This window comes from Micromonas pusilla, assembly GCF_000151265.4.
Source record: "Micromonas pusilla CCMP1545 genomic scaffold MICPUCscaffold_11, whole genome shotgun sequence".
Lineage (NCBI taxonomy): Eukaryota > Viridiplantae > Chlorophyta > Mamiellophyceae > Mamiellales > Mamiellaceae > Micromonas > Micromonas pusilla.
This window is the reverse complement of record NW_003315892.1, coordinates 854,099-868,778: the sequence shown is the minus strand read 5'-3', so window position 1 is coordinate 868,778 and position 14,680 is coordinate 854,099. Positions and strand designations below refer to the sequence as shown.

Genomic DNA, 14,680 nt, shown 5'->3' with positions numbered 1-14,680 from the left:
GCGGCCCCCGCGTCTCCTCTCGTCGCGGGCGTGCGCGTCGGCGCGTCCGCGTCGGCGCGGCCGCCGAACCCGCCGGGCGCGCGCGTCGGCGAGCCGTAGGAGAGCGCCCCGTGCGGTCGCGACGCGTCGCGATTGAACGAGCTCGGGCCCGAGCTCGGCGGGGACGGGGACGCGGAGCGATTCGTCGAACGATCCATCGCGACCGAATCCGCGGGGTCGTCCTCCGCGACGCCGCCGTCTTTCTCTCTGTCCCCGCCTTTCTTATACTTCGGCGACGGCCACATCGAGCGCGCGCGCCGACGGGCGTGGGCGGGCGCCGCGGTTATGAAGGGGGAGAGGCCGCGGAATAATGTTCCATTCAGATCTGTGGACGGCGTGCACCACGTGTTTCGAGGCTGGCGAATTATTAGTCGGGCCGACGAGGCGCGCGCGTTCGTCGACTCCGCGCGCGTTCGTTTCGTTTCTTTTCGTTTCGTTTCGTTTCGCACGCACGCGCGTTCGATTTCGATGTCTTCATTAAATCACCTCGACTCGCGTCGTCTATCGTCCTCGACCCGCGACGCTCACGCCTGGATCGAGTCGGTCGGCGACGACGACGACGACGACGACGCGTTGCCGTCGCCGCCACCGCCGCCGCCGCCGCCATCGCCGCCGCCGCTGGTCCGAGCCTCATCCTCCGGCGCGGCGAGATCCGACGGCACCTCGGCGGGCGCACCCCACGCCGCCGCCGCCGCCGCCGCCTTCATCTCCTCCGTCACCGTCTCCAAGTCGCCGCCCTCGGCGTCGCCCTCCGCCGGCGTCGCCGGCGTCGCCGGCGTCGCCGGCGTCGCCGGCGTCGCCGGCGCCGCCGCCTCCGCCGCGCGCTTCGTCGGCGTCGGCGTCGCGAGGTCGTTCCGAAGCTCGTCAAGACCGATCTCGTCCTCCAACGTCGCCTTAAACTCCCTCGACACGTCCTGAAGCTCGCGGATCGTCGGCTGGAACGCCTTGAGCGTCTGCCCGAGCGACTTCGCGATCTCCGCCAGGCCCTTCGGGCCGAAGACGAGAAGCGCGACGACTCCGATGACGAGCGCCTCGGGGGCGCCGACGCCGAAGAGCGACGCCGCGGGGGTGATCTGCGCGCGGACGGATGGAACGGGTGGAACGGGTGAGGGCTTTAGGGTAGATGAACGGATGGACGCGCGGAGGGCGCGAGCGAGCGGATGTCGTTGGAAAAAGCGCTTCGATCGTCGCGCGTCGAATCGATCGAAACCCTCCTTCCCTCCTCGCGGGTTCTTCCGCGACGCGCGGAGAGCGGGTCGACGACGCGAGGCGCACCGTGAGGGTTCTCCCTCGCGGGGACGTCCTTCTCTGGACCGCGCGCGTCAGGAGCGCGGACGGCGCGCCGCCGGCCACGGACGCGCGCGCGGTCAGGCGCCAGGCTCGCCGCGAATTCGGGCGCGTCGTCGTCGTCGTCGTCGTCGCCGCCGCGGCGGACGCGACCGCGACGCGCGCGCGGGGTCGCGCGACGCGGACGGACGCCGCGGCGCGCGGCGTCGGTGACGCGAACGTCATCGCGAGCGATGCCATCGTGTGATGAACGCGGTCCGGTATCGTGCGCGGCGCGCTGTGTGCTCGGCCGTCGGCGCGGCGGCCGGCCCGGTGGACGATTCACGATCGCGATTCATGATCGTCATCGTCATCCCGTCCAGTCCGCGGCGTGCGCGCGCTCCGGTTCTAACGTCCAAATCTCGCGGCGCGCGGCGGGGGGGCACCGAGGCGCACCGCCAAATCCGCGCGTCATGCACGCGGACGACGCGCCGCTCGAGACGCTGGAGAACCCCGGGTCGCTCGAGCTCGACGTCGACGCCGCGGGGCGCGCCGCGTCCGCGAAGCGACGACGCGCGCGCGCGACGACGTCGAAGGAAACGAACGACGACGACGACGACGACGACGACGACGCGAGCGGGTCGGAGTCGTCCGACGACGACGTCCCCCTGTCGCTCCTCCCCGGCGCGGTGTCGTTCGACACGAAGGACGGCCGCGCGCCGAAGCCGGTCTCGACGCGATGGAGACGCCTCCGCCCCTCCGACGGGCTCGCCATCGCGCGGATACCGCAGCTGCTCGTGTCCTACGACTTTCTCCTCGCGAAGCATCGCGAGCGCCGCGACCCGCGCGTCCCGGTCACGCACGTGAACCACTGGCAGCGGCTCACGACCGCGCAGTGCGACGTCATGCTCGAGCACGCGCGCAGGCTGGCGAGCACGTCCCAGCGCGAGAAGCGAGAGGCGGTGAAGCGGGAGGGCAAGTACAAGGAGAGTCCGTTGAATTCACACTGGTTCCCATACGACCGCGTCGGCGTGGTGAACGCCGATCCTTAAGGACTTTACTTCCCGTCGTCTCTCTCCTCCCAGGGTCCCTCGCTCACGATCCCGACACGCCTCGATGCCTTTCAACTTCAACTGACGCCTTTCGACTCCACCCCGACGTTCGCGTGTATGGACGATTACCCTCAGTGCGAGACGTGCGGCGCGAGGTTTTACTACCCGGCGAAACTCGCGGAGCACGCCAACGTGCACTCGGGGACGACGCCGTTTCGGTGCGAGCACGACGGATGCGAGGAGGCGTTCCCGACGAGGGATCGGTTGCGGACGCACGCGCAGAAGCACGACGCAAAGCACGAGTGCGCGTTGTGCGGGAAACGCTTCCAAACCGCAGGCGCGTCGAGGCGTTCAACACGCGTTCAACGCCTGAACGACCGTCGCGTCGCCCCGCGCGTCCGTCCATCGCTCGCGTCTCCGAGTCGTTCGTCCTTCCTCGCGCCTCCCTCGAACCCTACCCCTAACCCTAACCCTAAAACCGTACCCTAACCCTCTCCTTTCGAACCTCTCGCTCAGGCGTCCTTCGCTCGCACGCGATGACGCACACGACGAGCCGCCCGCACGCGTGCCCGCACGAGGGCTGCGGCAAGGCGTTCAAGACGGAAAAAGCGGTCGCGTCTCACGCGAGGACGCACACGGGGGAGAAGCCGTACCGGTGCACGTTCGGCGCGTGCGAGCGCGCGTTCTCGAGCCAGGGCGAGTTCAGCCGGCATCGGATCAAGACGCACGGGGTGCGTCTGAGGAACGCCCAGCCGGCGGCGGGGGTTGGGGACGTCGGCGGGGGTTTCGTCGGCGTCGGCGTCGGCGCCGACGAGGTCCTCGTCGCGGGCGTGTGCGAGTGACGCTCGCGGGGCGAGCGTTTTCTTTTCTTTTGATCGCGAGTAGAGATAGCGAGCGCGCGCGCGGACCCGACGAGGGCGTCCTCGCGCGAACGACGACGAGTCGAAGAGCGTATTCGAACGCGACGACGACGAATTCACGCAGCAGCCAAACGACTGTCGAAAAAGAATCTGATTTCATCGTTCGCGATGATGAGCGCGATCCGCGATCGGTCGCGTCCTACTTCAGTCCGCCCCCGCGCCGTCACGCACGCCGCGATGTCTCGACGCGGAGGAGGCTCCGCGCGGTCGTCGCTCGACGACGACGACAAGTACAGCAAGGCGAGATCCCAGGGCGCGCGCGCGTCCGCGTCGCGATCGCAGCACCCCGCGCCGTTCGCGTCGCCGCAGGTCGAACCCGCGCGTCAACGCGCGTCGTCGTCGTCGTCGTCGTCGTCGTCCTCGCAGCGGATGCCGTCGTCGCTCCCGCCCGGGCCGCGCCCTTCCGACCGCGGGTTCGGCGGCGCGCGAGGCGGCGGCGGAGGATACGACGGCGGCGGCGGGAACGGCGACGCGGACGCGCTCGCGGCCAAGGTGCGCGCGAAGCTCGATTTCGTCGCCACGAAGGCGAACTTCGAGTCCGCGGAGGAGGAGGCGGAGCGCGTGAAAGCGTCGCTCGATCGCCTCGCGTTCGCGTCGAACGTCTCGAACGTCCAGTCCGCGTTCGGCGCGATGGGCAAAGACCTCAGCGAAGAAGCGGACGCGCTCGCGAGCAAGGCGACGGAGACGGTGGCGCTGTTCCAAGCGGCGCAGTACGCGGCTAAGTGGATGCCCGTGGAGGGGATGCGCTCGATGAAACCCACGTGAGTCGTTCGTATCGCGCCGGTCCCCGTACGACCGCGTTCGCGTGGTGAACGCCGATCCTTGAGGAGTTTCTTTGCCCGGCGTCTCTCTCCGCCCATCACCCCACGGTTTCAATCCATCCCGACACACCTCGACGCCTTTCAACTCCACCACTGACGCCTTTCAACTCCGTCCACCCCAGTTACGTGAAAGTCCCCGCGCAAACCGTGGAGCGGATCAAGTGGCACGAGGACGCGGACGTCAACATGATCGTGACGCAGCACGCGCGTGAGAAGGAGATGATCTTAGCGGAGAACGCGGGGCTGCGCGCGATGATGGGTTTGAAGGAGCAGTCCAGCGAAGCGGTGGAGGCGGCGCGAGAGACGGAGGACGGAGTGAACCGCGCGCTGTTGATGTCCGCCGCGGAGGAGATCAAACGTCTGAGGGCGCGCGTGACCGTGCTCGAGGGCGAGGCCGCGCGGCATAGGATCCAGAGCGGCGGGTTCTTCTCCGGGTTCGGCGGCGGCGGTTCTGGCGGCGCCGACGGCGTCGACTCGAAGCAAGTCGCGAAGCTCACCACCGAGCTCGCGCGCTTAGGCGCGTCCTATACACTGGTCCCCATACGACCCCGTTCGCGTGGTGAACGCCGATCCTTAAGGACTTTGCCCGGCGCATCTCTCCGCCCATCCCTCGCTTTCAATCCCCGCCCGTGTTGCCTTTCAACTCCGCTTCTGACGCCTTTCAACTCCATCCCGACATCGCTTTGTATGGAACGACCCTCAGAGGAGGACAACGGCCGCCAGAAGTGGATGATCGGCGAAAAGGACAAACAGATCAAGGAAGTCCAGGGGAAGTACCAGGCCTCGGAGGCGTACGCGCTCCGGGAGAGGCTCCAGGAGTGTATGGAAGCGCTCGAGGTGATGGCGAACTTACAGGCGCAGCAGCTGCAGTATCTGGAAGACAACGCGTTGGCGAAGCTGACGAAGATGGACGATCAGGCGCGTTCTTCTTCACACTGGTTCCCATACGGCCGCGTCGGCGCGGTGAACGCCGATCCTTAAAGACTTTTGCCGTCGTCTCTCTCCGCCCAGGGTCCCTCGCTTTCAATACCCGCCCTCGATGCCTTTCAACGCCATCTGACGCCTTTGAACTCCACCCCGATATCATCGCTCGTATGGACCTTCGACCCTCAGATCGCGGACGTCCAAGACGACTTCGACACGAAGCGCGAGCACTTGTCCCAGCTCAGGACGATCATGCGGAGGTATTTGCTGAGCGGCGACGACGCCCTGGTGCTGATCATGGCGTCGTTGGCGGGGTTCACGAGAGAGGCGGCGGGCGATTTACTCACGTCGCGCGAGGCGTATTTAAACCGCGGGCTCGGCGGTTTGACGCGGCGGTTCACCGGCTTCGGCGCGCGGTTGGGCGGTCAGGCGCGTTCTATCTCACACTGGTCCCCATACGACCGCGTCGGCGTGGTGAACGCGATTCCTTAAGGACTTTGCCGTCGTTTCTCTCCGCCCACCCCTCGCGTTCAATCCCCGCCCTCGATGCCTTTCAACTCCGACTGACGCCTTTCAAGTCCACCCTGACTTTCGCTCGTACGGAACGTCCCTCAGGCGATCGAGAAGATCCTCATCGCGTGCGCGCCCCCGCCAGGGCCGATGCCGAAGCCCGGAGACGACCTCCCGCCGACGCCGGCGACGGCGACGGCGACGAACGGGGGCGGGAAAGGGAAGAACGCGTCCGCCGTCGCGCCGCCGAAGACGCCCGCGACGTTCGGCGCGGACGAGGACGAGGACTCGGACGACGACGACGACGACGACGACGTGACCGACGCGAAGGCGCCGTTACTTTCTTCTTCAGAACACGAAGAACACTCCGTCGTCGCGACGCTCGGTGGTGGTCACGGGTTCGACGAGATGAAATCCGCCGCGAGCAGCGCGGCGCCGACGCCGGAGACGACGCCGGAGAAGACGAAGCCGGAGCCGGACGACGCTGGCGAGACGGAGGCGGAGGCGGACGGCGACTTGACGTTGCCGTCCCCGCCGTGCGCGCCTCTCGCGGACGCGCCGGCGACGTCGTCGGAGATCGAAGCCGCGGAGAAGGTGAAGAAGGAGGAGGAGGAGCCGAAGACGCCGGCGCCGGCGCCGGCGGCGTCGGAGCCGCCGTCGCCGGCGCTCTCGTCGGCGGCGTCGGAGCCGCCGTCGCCAGCGCTCTCGTCGGCGCCGAGCACCCCCGCGGCGGCGGCGGACAAGCCGAGGCCGCCGCGGCGCCGCGAGGGCGAGACCGACGCGCAGCGCGCCGCGAGAGAGAAGGAGCGCGAGGCGCGGCGACAGAGGCTCGCCGCCGCGAGTGGCGGTAACGCCCCCAGCGCGTCGAAGCTGCTCACGTCGCACAAGAAGAAGGACCCTGACGAGTCGAGCCGCTTCGCCGGGTTCGAGGACGAGTCCATCGCGGAGAAGGAGAAGAAGAAGCGCGCCGAGGCGCGGCCGGCGTTGCCGACGCCGCAGCTGAAGGGGAAGGCGAAGGAGCGCGAGCAGGCGAAGAAGCGCGAGGAAGACGCGCGACGCGCCGCGGGCGGGGGGTTCGCGGGGTTCGCCGACGCGAGCGATTCGGATTCGGACTGACGACGCGCGCGGGCGGGGAGACTGTCGTTTTTATTAATGGGCGTCGCGTCACTTCCCCAGGGCCTTCTCCGCGCGCGTCTTCGCCGCGGGCTCCTCCGTGACCTCCTCCTTCTCCTTCTTCTTCCCGTCGCCGCCCTTCTCGTCGTCGTCCTCTTTCTCGTCCGGGAGCATCTCGCCGTAGTACCCCGGATCCGCGAGCATGCAGTCGCGCAGCGCCTCCGTCTGCTTCGCGCACTCCGCGACGTAATCGTCGTCGCGCTCCTTCGCGGCGTCGACGCACTTCTCCCACTTCACGAACGTGGCCTTGCACGAGCCGCCCTTCATGAACTTACAGAACCCGCACGTCTCCTCCTCCTCCTCCTCCTCCTCCTCCTCCTCCTCCGCCTTCGCGCCGTCTCCGCCCTCCTTCTTCTTCGTGTCGGCATCCGGCGCGCGATCGGGTTCGTCGGCCGCCGCCGTCGTCGCCGCCGCCGTCGTCGCCGCCTTCGACGCCGTCTCCGTCTCCGCGCGATCTCGCGACGAGGACGCGTCCTCCGCGCCCGCGGCGTGCGATGTCGGGAACCACCACATCGCGCGGTCGGGTCAGCGGGCCGCGAGCGCGTCGACGATCTGGCCCTAGCTGTGGCGGCGATGCCCCCTACAGCAATAAATGTGTTCATCGGTCAGTTGAAAGGGGATGCGATCAAATGTTGAAACCGAGCGATGGGTGAATGACTTTAGCGTGGCGCGAGGGCGAGTTTCGGAATTCCTCTTTCTGTTCGGAAGGCAGGACGAACGAATAAACGAATGGAAGGAAGGCATCAGAAGACGCGCGCGCCGCGGCCCCCTCGCACGTCGGGAGGGGGGAAGGCGTCGGACGCTTCGCGAGACCCTCACCGCGCCCATCTGTCGCGCGCGAGTGAGGGTCGGGATCGCGCGGGGGGCGCGGTCAGGAAGAGAGAACCACCCTCATCGCGACGATGGACGACGTCCTCGACGCGTCCGATTCATCACTCGGCGGCGTCGTCGACGGCGCCGGTCTCCGCGCGTGCCTCGCGCGCGATGAGCCGTTATCCTCCATCGCGCGCGCCTTCGACGCGGCGCGCGGCGCGGGCGTCGGGACGTTCAGTTCGCGCGTCGCCCTGTGCGTCGCGCTCGACGCGCGACGCGCATCGGCGGGCGACGGCGACGGCGACGCGACGGCGACGGCGGCGACATCGCCGGCGCTCTCGCCCGAGGAGCGCGTCGCCGCGCTGTACTGCCTCGCGACGTTCGACGGCGGCGCGATGACGACGAACCCGTTCGCGACGACGCTCCTGGACTGGCCGAAACGCGCGGACGCGAGCGAGGAGGAGAGTCGCTTCGCGACGCACTTGGTGACGTCCGGGGAGGCCGAGGAGGCGTCGGCGTCGGCGTCGGACCCAAGGGAGGGCGGCGAGCGGTGGGGGGGCGCGGACGCCATCGCGCGACGGACGCCTAGGGAGCTCCTGGAGGGACTGCGACGCGAGCGCGGCGCGCCCGTCGCGCGCGCGTCGCGCGAGCGAAGAGACGCGCTGCTCGCGCGCGGGACGGGCGCGGCGCCGGCGGCTGCGTTGTCGCTGCCGCCGCCGAGGGGCGGGCGGCTGACGCCGCGCGGGCGCGTGGCGTGGAGGGGGGGGGGCGGGGAGGAATCGACGACGACGGAATCGACGGACGTGAGCGACCCCGCGCTGGCGACCCTGCGCGAGTCGCTGTCGCGCGCGGTCAAGACCGCGCTGATGCCGACGCAGCAGGCGGACGTGCTCGCCGCGCTCGCGGCGGTGCCGCCGGACACGGTCGGTCGTCACGCGGGGCTCTCCCCGGCGGACTTCCCCGCGCTCGTGGAGCATAACCCGAACGTCGCGCACGAATTTTTGGTTTTGGCGATGAGCGCGAGCGCGGCGAGGAGTAACACGAGCCGTAACGCAGAAGAAGGGGGCGTTACGACAACAACGACGGCACCTCCACCCGCCGCCAGCGCGTTTCTGGACACCCTCGTCCAGATGGAGATGAGCCTGCACTCCATGGAGGTGGTGAACCGACTCACGACGTCCCCGGAGATTAAGGCGCGTTCTATACACTGGTCCCCATACGACCGCGTCGGCGTGGTGAACGCCGTTCCTTAAGGACTTTTGCCGTCGCATCTCTCCGCTCATCCCTCGCTTTCAATCCCCGCCCGCGATGCCTTTCAACTCCGCTTCTGACGCCTTTCAACTCCACCCCGATATCATCGCTCGTATGGAACGATCCTAAGCTCCCGTCGGCGTTCGTCCACGCGTACGTCGCCAACTGCGTGCGGTCGTGCGCGGAGACGAGCGAGAGCGGCGCGCGCACGCGGCTCGTGCGGCTCGCGTGCATGTTTTTGCAGTTGTTAGTCAGGAATAAGGTGGTCACCGCGAAAGATTTAGTCGTCGAGACGCAGGCGTTTTGCGTGGAGTTCATGCACGTCAAGGAGGCGGCGACGTTGTTTCGGCTGCTGAAGCAGCTCGAGGGCGGCGAGGAGGGCGGCGGGGGCGAGGACGCAGGAGAAACGGCTTGAGTCGAGCCGTTGCGATCGTAGAAGAGGAGGAAGGAAGGAAGGAAGGAAGGAAGGAATGAGCCAGCCATCCATCGTAGGAGTAATACTATTACACACGAGCAGGCGCTCTCAAACGAACGACGACGTTAAATCAGACGACGTCGTATTCGTCCGCGGCCAGCGTCACCGACGTCTCGCGTCCGAAAATCAACAACCTCGCCTCGACGCTGCCGTTCGTGTTGTTCCCGGTGATGTACCCTTTGAACCCCTTGAACGGACCCTCCTGAACCTCAATCGACGCCGCGCCCTCCGGTCGATCGCTCACACCCATCGCCTCGCGCCGTGACTCGCTCGGCTCAGCCTCCGGCGCGTCCGCCGCCATCGCCGCGGCGGCGGCGGCTTTCTTCTCCGCGATCTCCTCCGCGGTCATCTCGCGCGCGCCCGCGTCGTCGTCGCTCGTCGCGTTGGCCAAATTCTTCTTCGCGGCCTCCTCCGCGTCCGCCTTCGCCTTCGCCGCGGCCGCGCGGATGTCCGCGGCTTCGCCGTCGGACACGACGCGCACCGCGCACTGCGGGTCGTTTCATCGTTCAAAGCGACGTCGGGGCGGAGTTGAAAGGCGTCGAGGTGCGTCGGGATTGAAAGCGAGGAGGGGCGGGCGGAGAGATGCGCCGGGAGAGAAGAAAGTCCTTAAGGAATGAAGTTCACAACGCGAACGCGGTCTATGGGGACCAGTGTGATGCTCCGAGGACGCGCCTGAGACAGCAACGCGTCCATCTGCGTCTTGGGCGTCATCCGCGGCTTCTCCGCGGAGTGCTTCGCCGTCGGTCCGTACTTTGTCATCCCCGCCGCGGTCCAGCCTTTGAACGCGTACATTTGCTCCAGCGACTGCGTCAGCGCCGCGTTCATCGTGACGTGGATGAGGATGAACCCGGGGAAGCACATCTCCGCGCCGTCGAGGTCGCTCGGCACGGCGCGGCACAAATCCAGCGGCGACTTTTCGCGCGCCTCGGGGTCGTTCCATACAAGCGAACGTCGGGGTGGAGTTGAAAGGCGTCAGGTGGAGTTGAAAGGCGTCGAGGTGTGTCGGGATTGAAAGCGAGGGACCCTGGGCGGAGAGATGCGACGGGAAAAGTCCTTAAGGATCGGCGTTCACCACGCCAACGCGGTCGTATGGGGACCAGTGTATAGAACGCGCCTCGGACTCGCTCGCTACGTAGTCTCTCGGCGGCACGCGCGGGACCCACACCTTCACCTCTGTGTTATCGCTCGCGGGGGTGTCGCTGAGGCTCAGGATCTGCGCCGCCGCGCGGTCCTCGCGGTTCTCCGGGACCGCGACGGTGAACCATCCGGTCTGTCGGTCTCGCGAGTCCCGATCGCGATCGGATTGATGATTTTCGCCGTCGCCGTCGATTCCGCCATCCGCGGCTATATCCGCGACGAGCTCCTCTTGCGTCGCGAGGTCGCGCAAGATCTTGTTCATCTTGTTCCTCCCTCCGACGCCGCCGCCGCCGCCCTCGCGCCCCCCCGCGAACGAGCTGCTCCCGACGAGTTCGCTCGACGCGTCCGGGTCCGGCGGAAGTTCGACGTCGAACTCCTCCGCTCGCGGCGCCCTCGGCTTCGTCTTGCCCTTGGCTCCCGTCTGCTTCCGCGCGCGGATCGCCCTCGCGGTCTGCTTGGAGAGCGCGTACGCGCCCTCCGCGCTGCCGGTGCGCTTCGCGCGGCGCGCGTCGCGGCGCGCGATCGCGGCCGCCTTCTCGTCCTCGATGGCGCTCTTCTTCTTGAGCGCCCTCGCGCGCATGATGACGGCCGGGTCTTCCCCGCGCGCGCGCATCTCGACGCACGCGACGAGGCGGTCGACGAGCGTAGGTTTAAGCCCGGTCGCGGAGACGCCCATCGCGGCGAGGCGCGCCTTGAGCTCCGTCGTCTTGAGGTCCGTCGCCGCGGCGACCAAGGACTCGCCGACGAGCGCGTGTAAGGGGTCGTCGGAGGCGGCGGCGTCGGCGTCGTCCGCGGCGGCGTCGTTCTTCGCGGTCTCCTCGGACGTCTCCGCCGCCGCCACCGAGACTCTCGTGAATCTGACGACGACGCATTCGCCCGCGTCGTCGCGTCTCCCGAGGCGCGCGAATCCCGAGGGGCGCGGAGGCCGCGCGGAGGAGGAGGAGGCGCGGTGGCGGTGATTCGGCGCCGTTCGCCTCGCGCAGACGGTCGGGACGGAGCACGGCGCGGCGGACGCCATCGCGCGACTTGTGCCTGCTCCCGCGCGCGTCGCGAGTGAATGGAAATGAACGATTGCCGCCGTGGGGAAAGAAAAGTGCACTCGCGCTCTCGCTCTCTTCTGCTCGTCGCTCTCTTCTGGATGCCAAAAAGCGAACCGCGGTCGGGGCGTCCGATGACGCACCGGTCGCGCGGTGACACACCGATCGAAGTTGATCCGCTTGATCGGCCCCCTCGTCACTCCGCGGTTGAAAATCCAATTTTGGATTCTCTCGAAAAAAATCTAACAATTATTCTGAACGCGCGAATTGTATAAACTCGCTTACGCGCGCGTGTCACTTTTGTTATACTCTCAACTATGTAACTGTTCTGACATACAGCTGTACAACGTTGTATTCGTATTGCGGACACACGCGCGCACACGTCAATATTTTCATCGTTCAGGCAAATCAGAAGGCATATCGCGCGCGTATATTCTGATCGCCGCCCGCTCCCTTCCGTCGTCACTTCGACGCGCGCTCGGCACGCGCACGCGCGGTCACGCGACTCGCCGCCGCGCGACTCTCGAGAAAACCTCGCGAGGCGTCGACGCCGCCCCTCGCGCGCGTCGACGCGTCCGCGCGCGCGTCGACACCGCGCGCGCGCTGCGTTTGTTAAAAGCGCGCGCATCTTGTTATCTGGAATATCCACATTCGACGCGCGCGGGGGCTGGCGATGACGACGACGCTGCTCCCGCAGCCCGGGACCGCGACGTTCCCCGGTCTTCGCAAGACGTCGCCGGAGCAGTTCCCGCCGCGGCTGTGGCCCGCGCGGACGACGGCGACGAACGCGTCGTTCGCGCTCGCGCCGCGAGACGCGCCCGCGTCGCCCGCCTCGGGGAGGAATAAGATCGACGAAGCGATGGACGTCGACGTCGACGACGCGACGTTCGACTTCGACCTGCTCTTCGACACGGGGTCGGGGTCGCGCGCGCCGACGCCGCCGCCGACGCCGCCGACGCTCGCGCGACAGCTCCCGAGGTTAACCCTGGCGGAGAGCGCGGAAGACGCGCGCGTGAGGTGCGCGCGCGAGCCTTCCGAGATCGTCTTCCGCCCGCGTCCCTTCGGCTTCGAAAAAACGCACATTATTCTAAACCCTTCGCTTCGTCGTCTTCTCATCATCCTCGCCCTCCCCTCCTCCTCCTCCGTCCGCAGACTCGCGCGCGAGCTGACGCGCCCCAAGAACGACCTCGCGCGCGCGATACGCGACAGGTTCGACGCCGCGTGCCTCGAGGTCGGCCCGGGAGAGATGGGCGACGACGCGCACGTGGAACGCCTGCGCGTCGCGTTCGAAGCCATCTCCGCCGCCGCCGACGACGATGATGATTTTCATTCGCGGCGGCCCACCACCGCGTCTTCGCACGTCGCGGAAGGGTACGTCAGCGACGGCTCCGAATGCAGCGGCAGAGGCGGTGGCAGCGTCTCGGGGTCAACGTCGAGGGCGAACGTCGCGGTCGCGCCGGGGAGCACCGGCCGCGCGGCGCTCCTGAATCTGAGGCACGCGTTTCTTTGGATCGACGTCGGCGGCGGCGGCGCGGCGGCGACGACGGCGGCGGCGGCGCGCGCGGATCCCTCCTCCTCCGACGCGTCTCCCGCGCCTCCCGCGCCTCCCGCGCGCGACGACGAGACGACGCTCATCCTCGAGCCGGACATCCGCGCGCACTTCGTCGTCTCGCGCCCGACGGAGGCGTACTCGCGACTGCTGCGAAGTCTCCCCGAGCGCTTCGTCGGCACGCGGCTGGATTTGGCGAAACTCGTGGACGTGGTCTGCGACGAGATGCGGGCGAGTTTCGACGCGAACGGGATGTCGCAACCGCCGTGGCGGCGCCCGAGCAGCATCATGAGCAAGTGGCTCGTGCCCGCGCAGAGCTGCGTTGGTGGAGCGCGCGACGACGCCGCGGGCGCGGGGGGAACGAAGAGCGCGCGCGCGCGGAGCGACCCGGCGACGAAGCCGCTCCTCTTCGCGACGACGACGCCGATTTTCGAACGCGGCGACGACGACGCGGAACGGCGGCGGCGGTGGAGCGTCGACGGGAACCCGGAGCGCGTCGGCCCGGCGGGGGAGAAGCCGCGCGGACGCGGTGGCAGTCCGACGTTCGTCGGGTTCGAGGCCATCGGCGAGCGCGTCGGCGCGGGCGCGTGAGGCGGGCGCTGCGCCAAAAAAAAACCAGAAAAAACGTTCATCATAGACCGCGGCACGCGAGCACCCTAGTAGCGCTGTAAACTATGCATCCTTAAACCCTAAAACCGCCACCCTACTACCGCACCCTTCCCTCACGTCGCGCTCGTCTCCCTCGCGGCGATGGCGGCGAACTCGTCGACGGCGTCGTCGTCGATCGCCGGCGACAAGATCCACGTCGCCACGAGCGTCGTCAGCGTCTCGTGGCTCAGGTCCAACGAATGTTGATCCTTCGAGCCCTCCCCGCGCGCCTCTCCTCCCTCGTCGTCCGTCCCGCGGCCGCCGCGGCTCTTCTCCTTCTCCTTCTCCTTCTCCCTCGTCGCGGACGCGGCGGCGTCGAGCACGGCGTCCAGGGTCTCGCGCTTCACGAAGTAATCCTCGCGGTACGCCTCCGTCGCGCGCTCGAGCATGTCGAGAAGCGTCGACGCCGACGCGCCGCCGAACGGCGGGTCGTCGACGTCGTCCTCCCTCTTCTTCTTCCTCCCGCGCGTCGTCGTCGTCGTCGCGGCGTCGTCCGGGTCTAACAGCGCGGCGAGGTCGTCGTCGTCGCCGTCGAGGAGCGCGCGGAGGGCGTCGACGACGGCGTCCACCTCGGTCAGCGCCGCGACGAACGCCGCGTCGCCGTCGCCGCCGCCGCCCTTCTTTTTGTCCTTCTCCGCCTTCTTCGCGCGCGTCTCCTCCTCCTCCTCCTCCTCCTCCTCGTCGTCGTCGTCGTCGCCCTCTCTCGCGCGCCATCCCCCTCGCACCTTCCTCAGCGCCCTCAGCGCGGCCTCGAACTTCGCCTCTCGCTTCGCCTTGATCTTCTCCGTCAGCCCCGGAAGCGTCGAGAGATGCTCCGGGAGCGGACGCGACGCGCCCTCGCCGCGGAGCGCGAGCGCGTTCGCGATGTCCGTCAGCGCGTCCCGCCCCGCGTCTTTCCAACCCTCCATCGCGCGCCGAAGCAGCGCGTGCTTCGTGAAGCCGCCGCGGAGGAGCTTGCGGATCTCGGTCTGGCGCCGGCGAAGCGACGCCGCGGGCGAGGCGGACATCGCGGCCGGCGCGGCGCGGGGGCGGTCTGCGAGAGATGACAGTTGACTGTTGTCGTTA

The 14,680-nt window shown here is 68.2% G+C and overlaps 9 protein-coding genes across 9 annotated transcripts; 5 read left to right on the top strand and 4 right to left on the bottom strand.

Annotated features, from left to right (window-relative positions):
• Positions 1-914: 914 nt before the first annotated feature.
• MICPUCDRAFT_9774 (twin arginine targeting family) lies at positions 915-1,097 on the bottom strand (the record flags this gene model as incomplete). Its single annotated transcript, XM_003062003.1, has 1 exon — positions 915-1,097. A coding segment is annotated over one exon (183 nt), but the record flags the coding sequence as incomplete, so codon positions are not given.
• A 681-nt stretch (positions 1,098-1,778) lies between these two features.
• MICPUCDRAFT_51894 (uncharacterized protein) lies at positions 1,779-2,357 on the top strand (the record flags this gene model as incomplete). Its single annotated transcript, XM_003062205.1, has 1 exon — positions 1,779-2,357. The coding sequence occupies one exon, from the start codon at positions 1,779-1,781 to the stop codon at positions 2,355-2,357; it is 579 nt and encodes a 192-aa protein (XP_003062251.1).
• A 117-nt stretch (positions 2,358-2,474) lies between these two features.
• MICPUCDRAFT_51893 (uncharacterized protein) lies at positions 2,475-3,199 on the top strand (the record flags this gene model as incomplete). Its single annotated transcript, XM_003062204.1, has 2 exons — positions 2,475-2,781; positions 2,874-3,199. The coding sequence occupies 2 exons, from the start codon at positions 2,475-2,477 to the stop codon at positions 3,197-3,199; spliced, it is 633 nt and encodes a 210-aa protein (XP_003062250.1).
• Positions 3,200-3,385: 186 nt separating this feature from the next.
• Positions 3,386-5,079, top strand: MICPUCDRAFT_70146 (uncharacterized protein; the record flags this gene model as incomplete). Its single annotated transcript, XM_003062203.1, has 2 exons — positions 3,386-4,038; positions 4,221-5,079. The coding sequence occupies 2 exons, from the start codon at positions 3,386-3,388 to the stop codon at positions 5,077-5,079; spliced, it is 1,512 nt and encodes a 503-aa protein (XP_003062249.1).
• Positions 5,080-5,906: 827 nt separating this feature from the next.
• Positions 5,907-7,218, bottom strand: MICPUCDRAFT_51890 (uncharacterized protein; the record flags this gene model as incomplete). The annotated part of the gene is made up of 2 exons (XM_003062002.1): positions 5,907-6,147; positions 6,184-7,218. One exon carries the CDS (start codon positions 7,216-7,218, stop codon positions 6,697-6,699), a length of 522 nt encoding a protein of 173 aa, XP_003062048.1. The 3' UTR covers positions 5,907-6,147; positions 6,184-6,696.
• A 1,232-nt stretch (positions 7,219-8,450) lies between these two features.
• MICPUCDRAFT_8014 (uncharacterized protein) lies at positions 8,451-9,136 on the top strand (the record flags this gene model as incomplete). Its single annotated transcript, XM_003062202.1, has 2 exons — positions 8,451-8,744; positions 8,900-9,136. Coding segments are annotated over 2 exons (531 nt in total), but the record flags the coding sequence as incomplete, so codon positions are not given.
• A 178-nt stretch (positions 9,137-9,314) lies between these two features.
• Positions 9,315-11,399, bottom strand: MICPUCDRAFT_42025 (uncharacterized protein; the record flags this gene model as incomplete). The annotated part of the gene is made up of 2 exons (XM_003062001.1): positions 9,315-9,731; positions 10,410-11,399. 2 exons carry the CDS (start codon positions 11,397-11,399, stop codon positions 9,315-9,317), a joined length of 1,407 nt encoding a protein of 468 aa, XP_003062047.1.
• Positions 11,400-12,091: 692 nt separating this feature from the next.
• MICPUCDRAFT_48472 (uncharacterized protein) lies at positions 12,092-13,662 on the top strand (the record flags this gene model as incomplete). Its single annotated transcript, XM_003062201.1, has 1 exon — positions 12,092-13,662. The coding sequence occupies one exon, from the start codon at positions 12,092-12,094 to the stop codon at positions 13,556-13,558; it is 1,467 nt and encodes a 488-aa protein (XP_003062247.1). The 3' UTR covers positions 13,559-13,662.
• A 27-nt stretch (positions 13,663-13,689) lies between these two features.
• Positions 13,690-14,622, bottom strand: MICPUCDRAFT_51885 (uncharacterized protein; the record flags this gene model as incomplete). The annotated part of the gene is made up of 1 exon (XM_003062000.1): positions 13,690-14,622. One exon carries the CDS (start codon positions 14,620-14,622, stop codon positions 13,690-13,692), a length of 933 nt encoding a protein of 310 aa, XP_003062046.1.
• Positions 14,623-14,680: the final 58 nt, after the last annotated feature.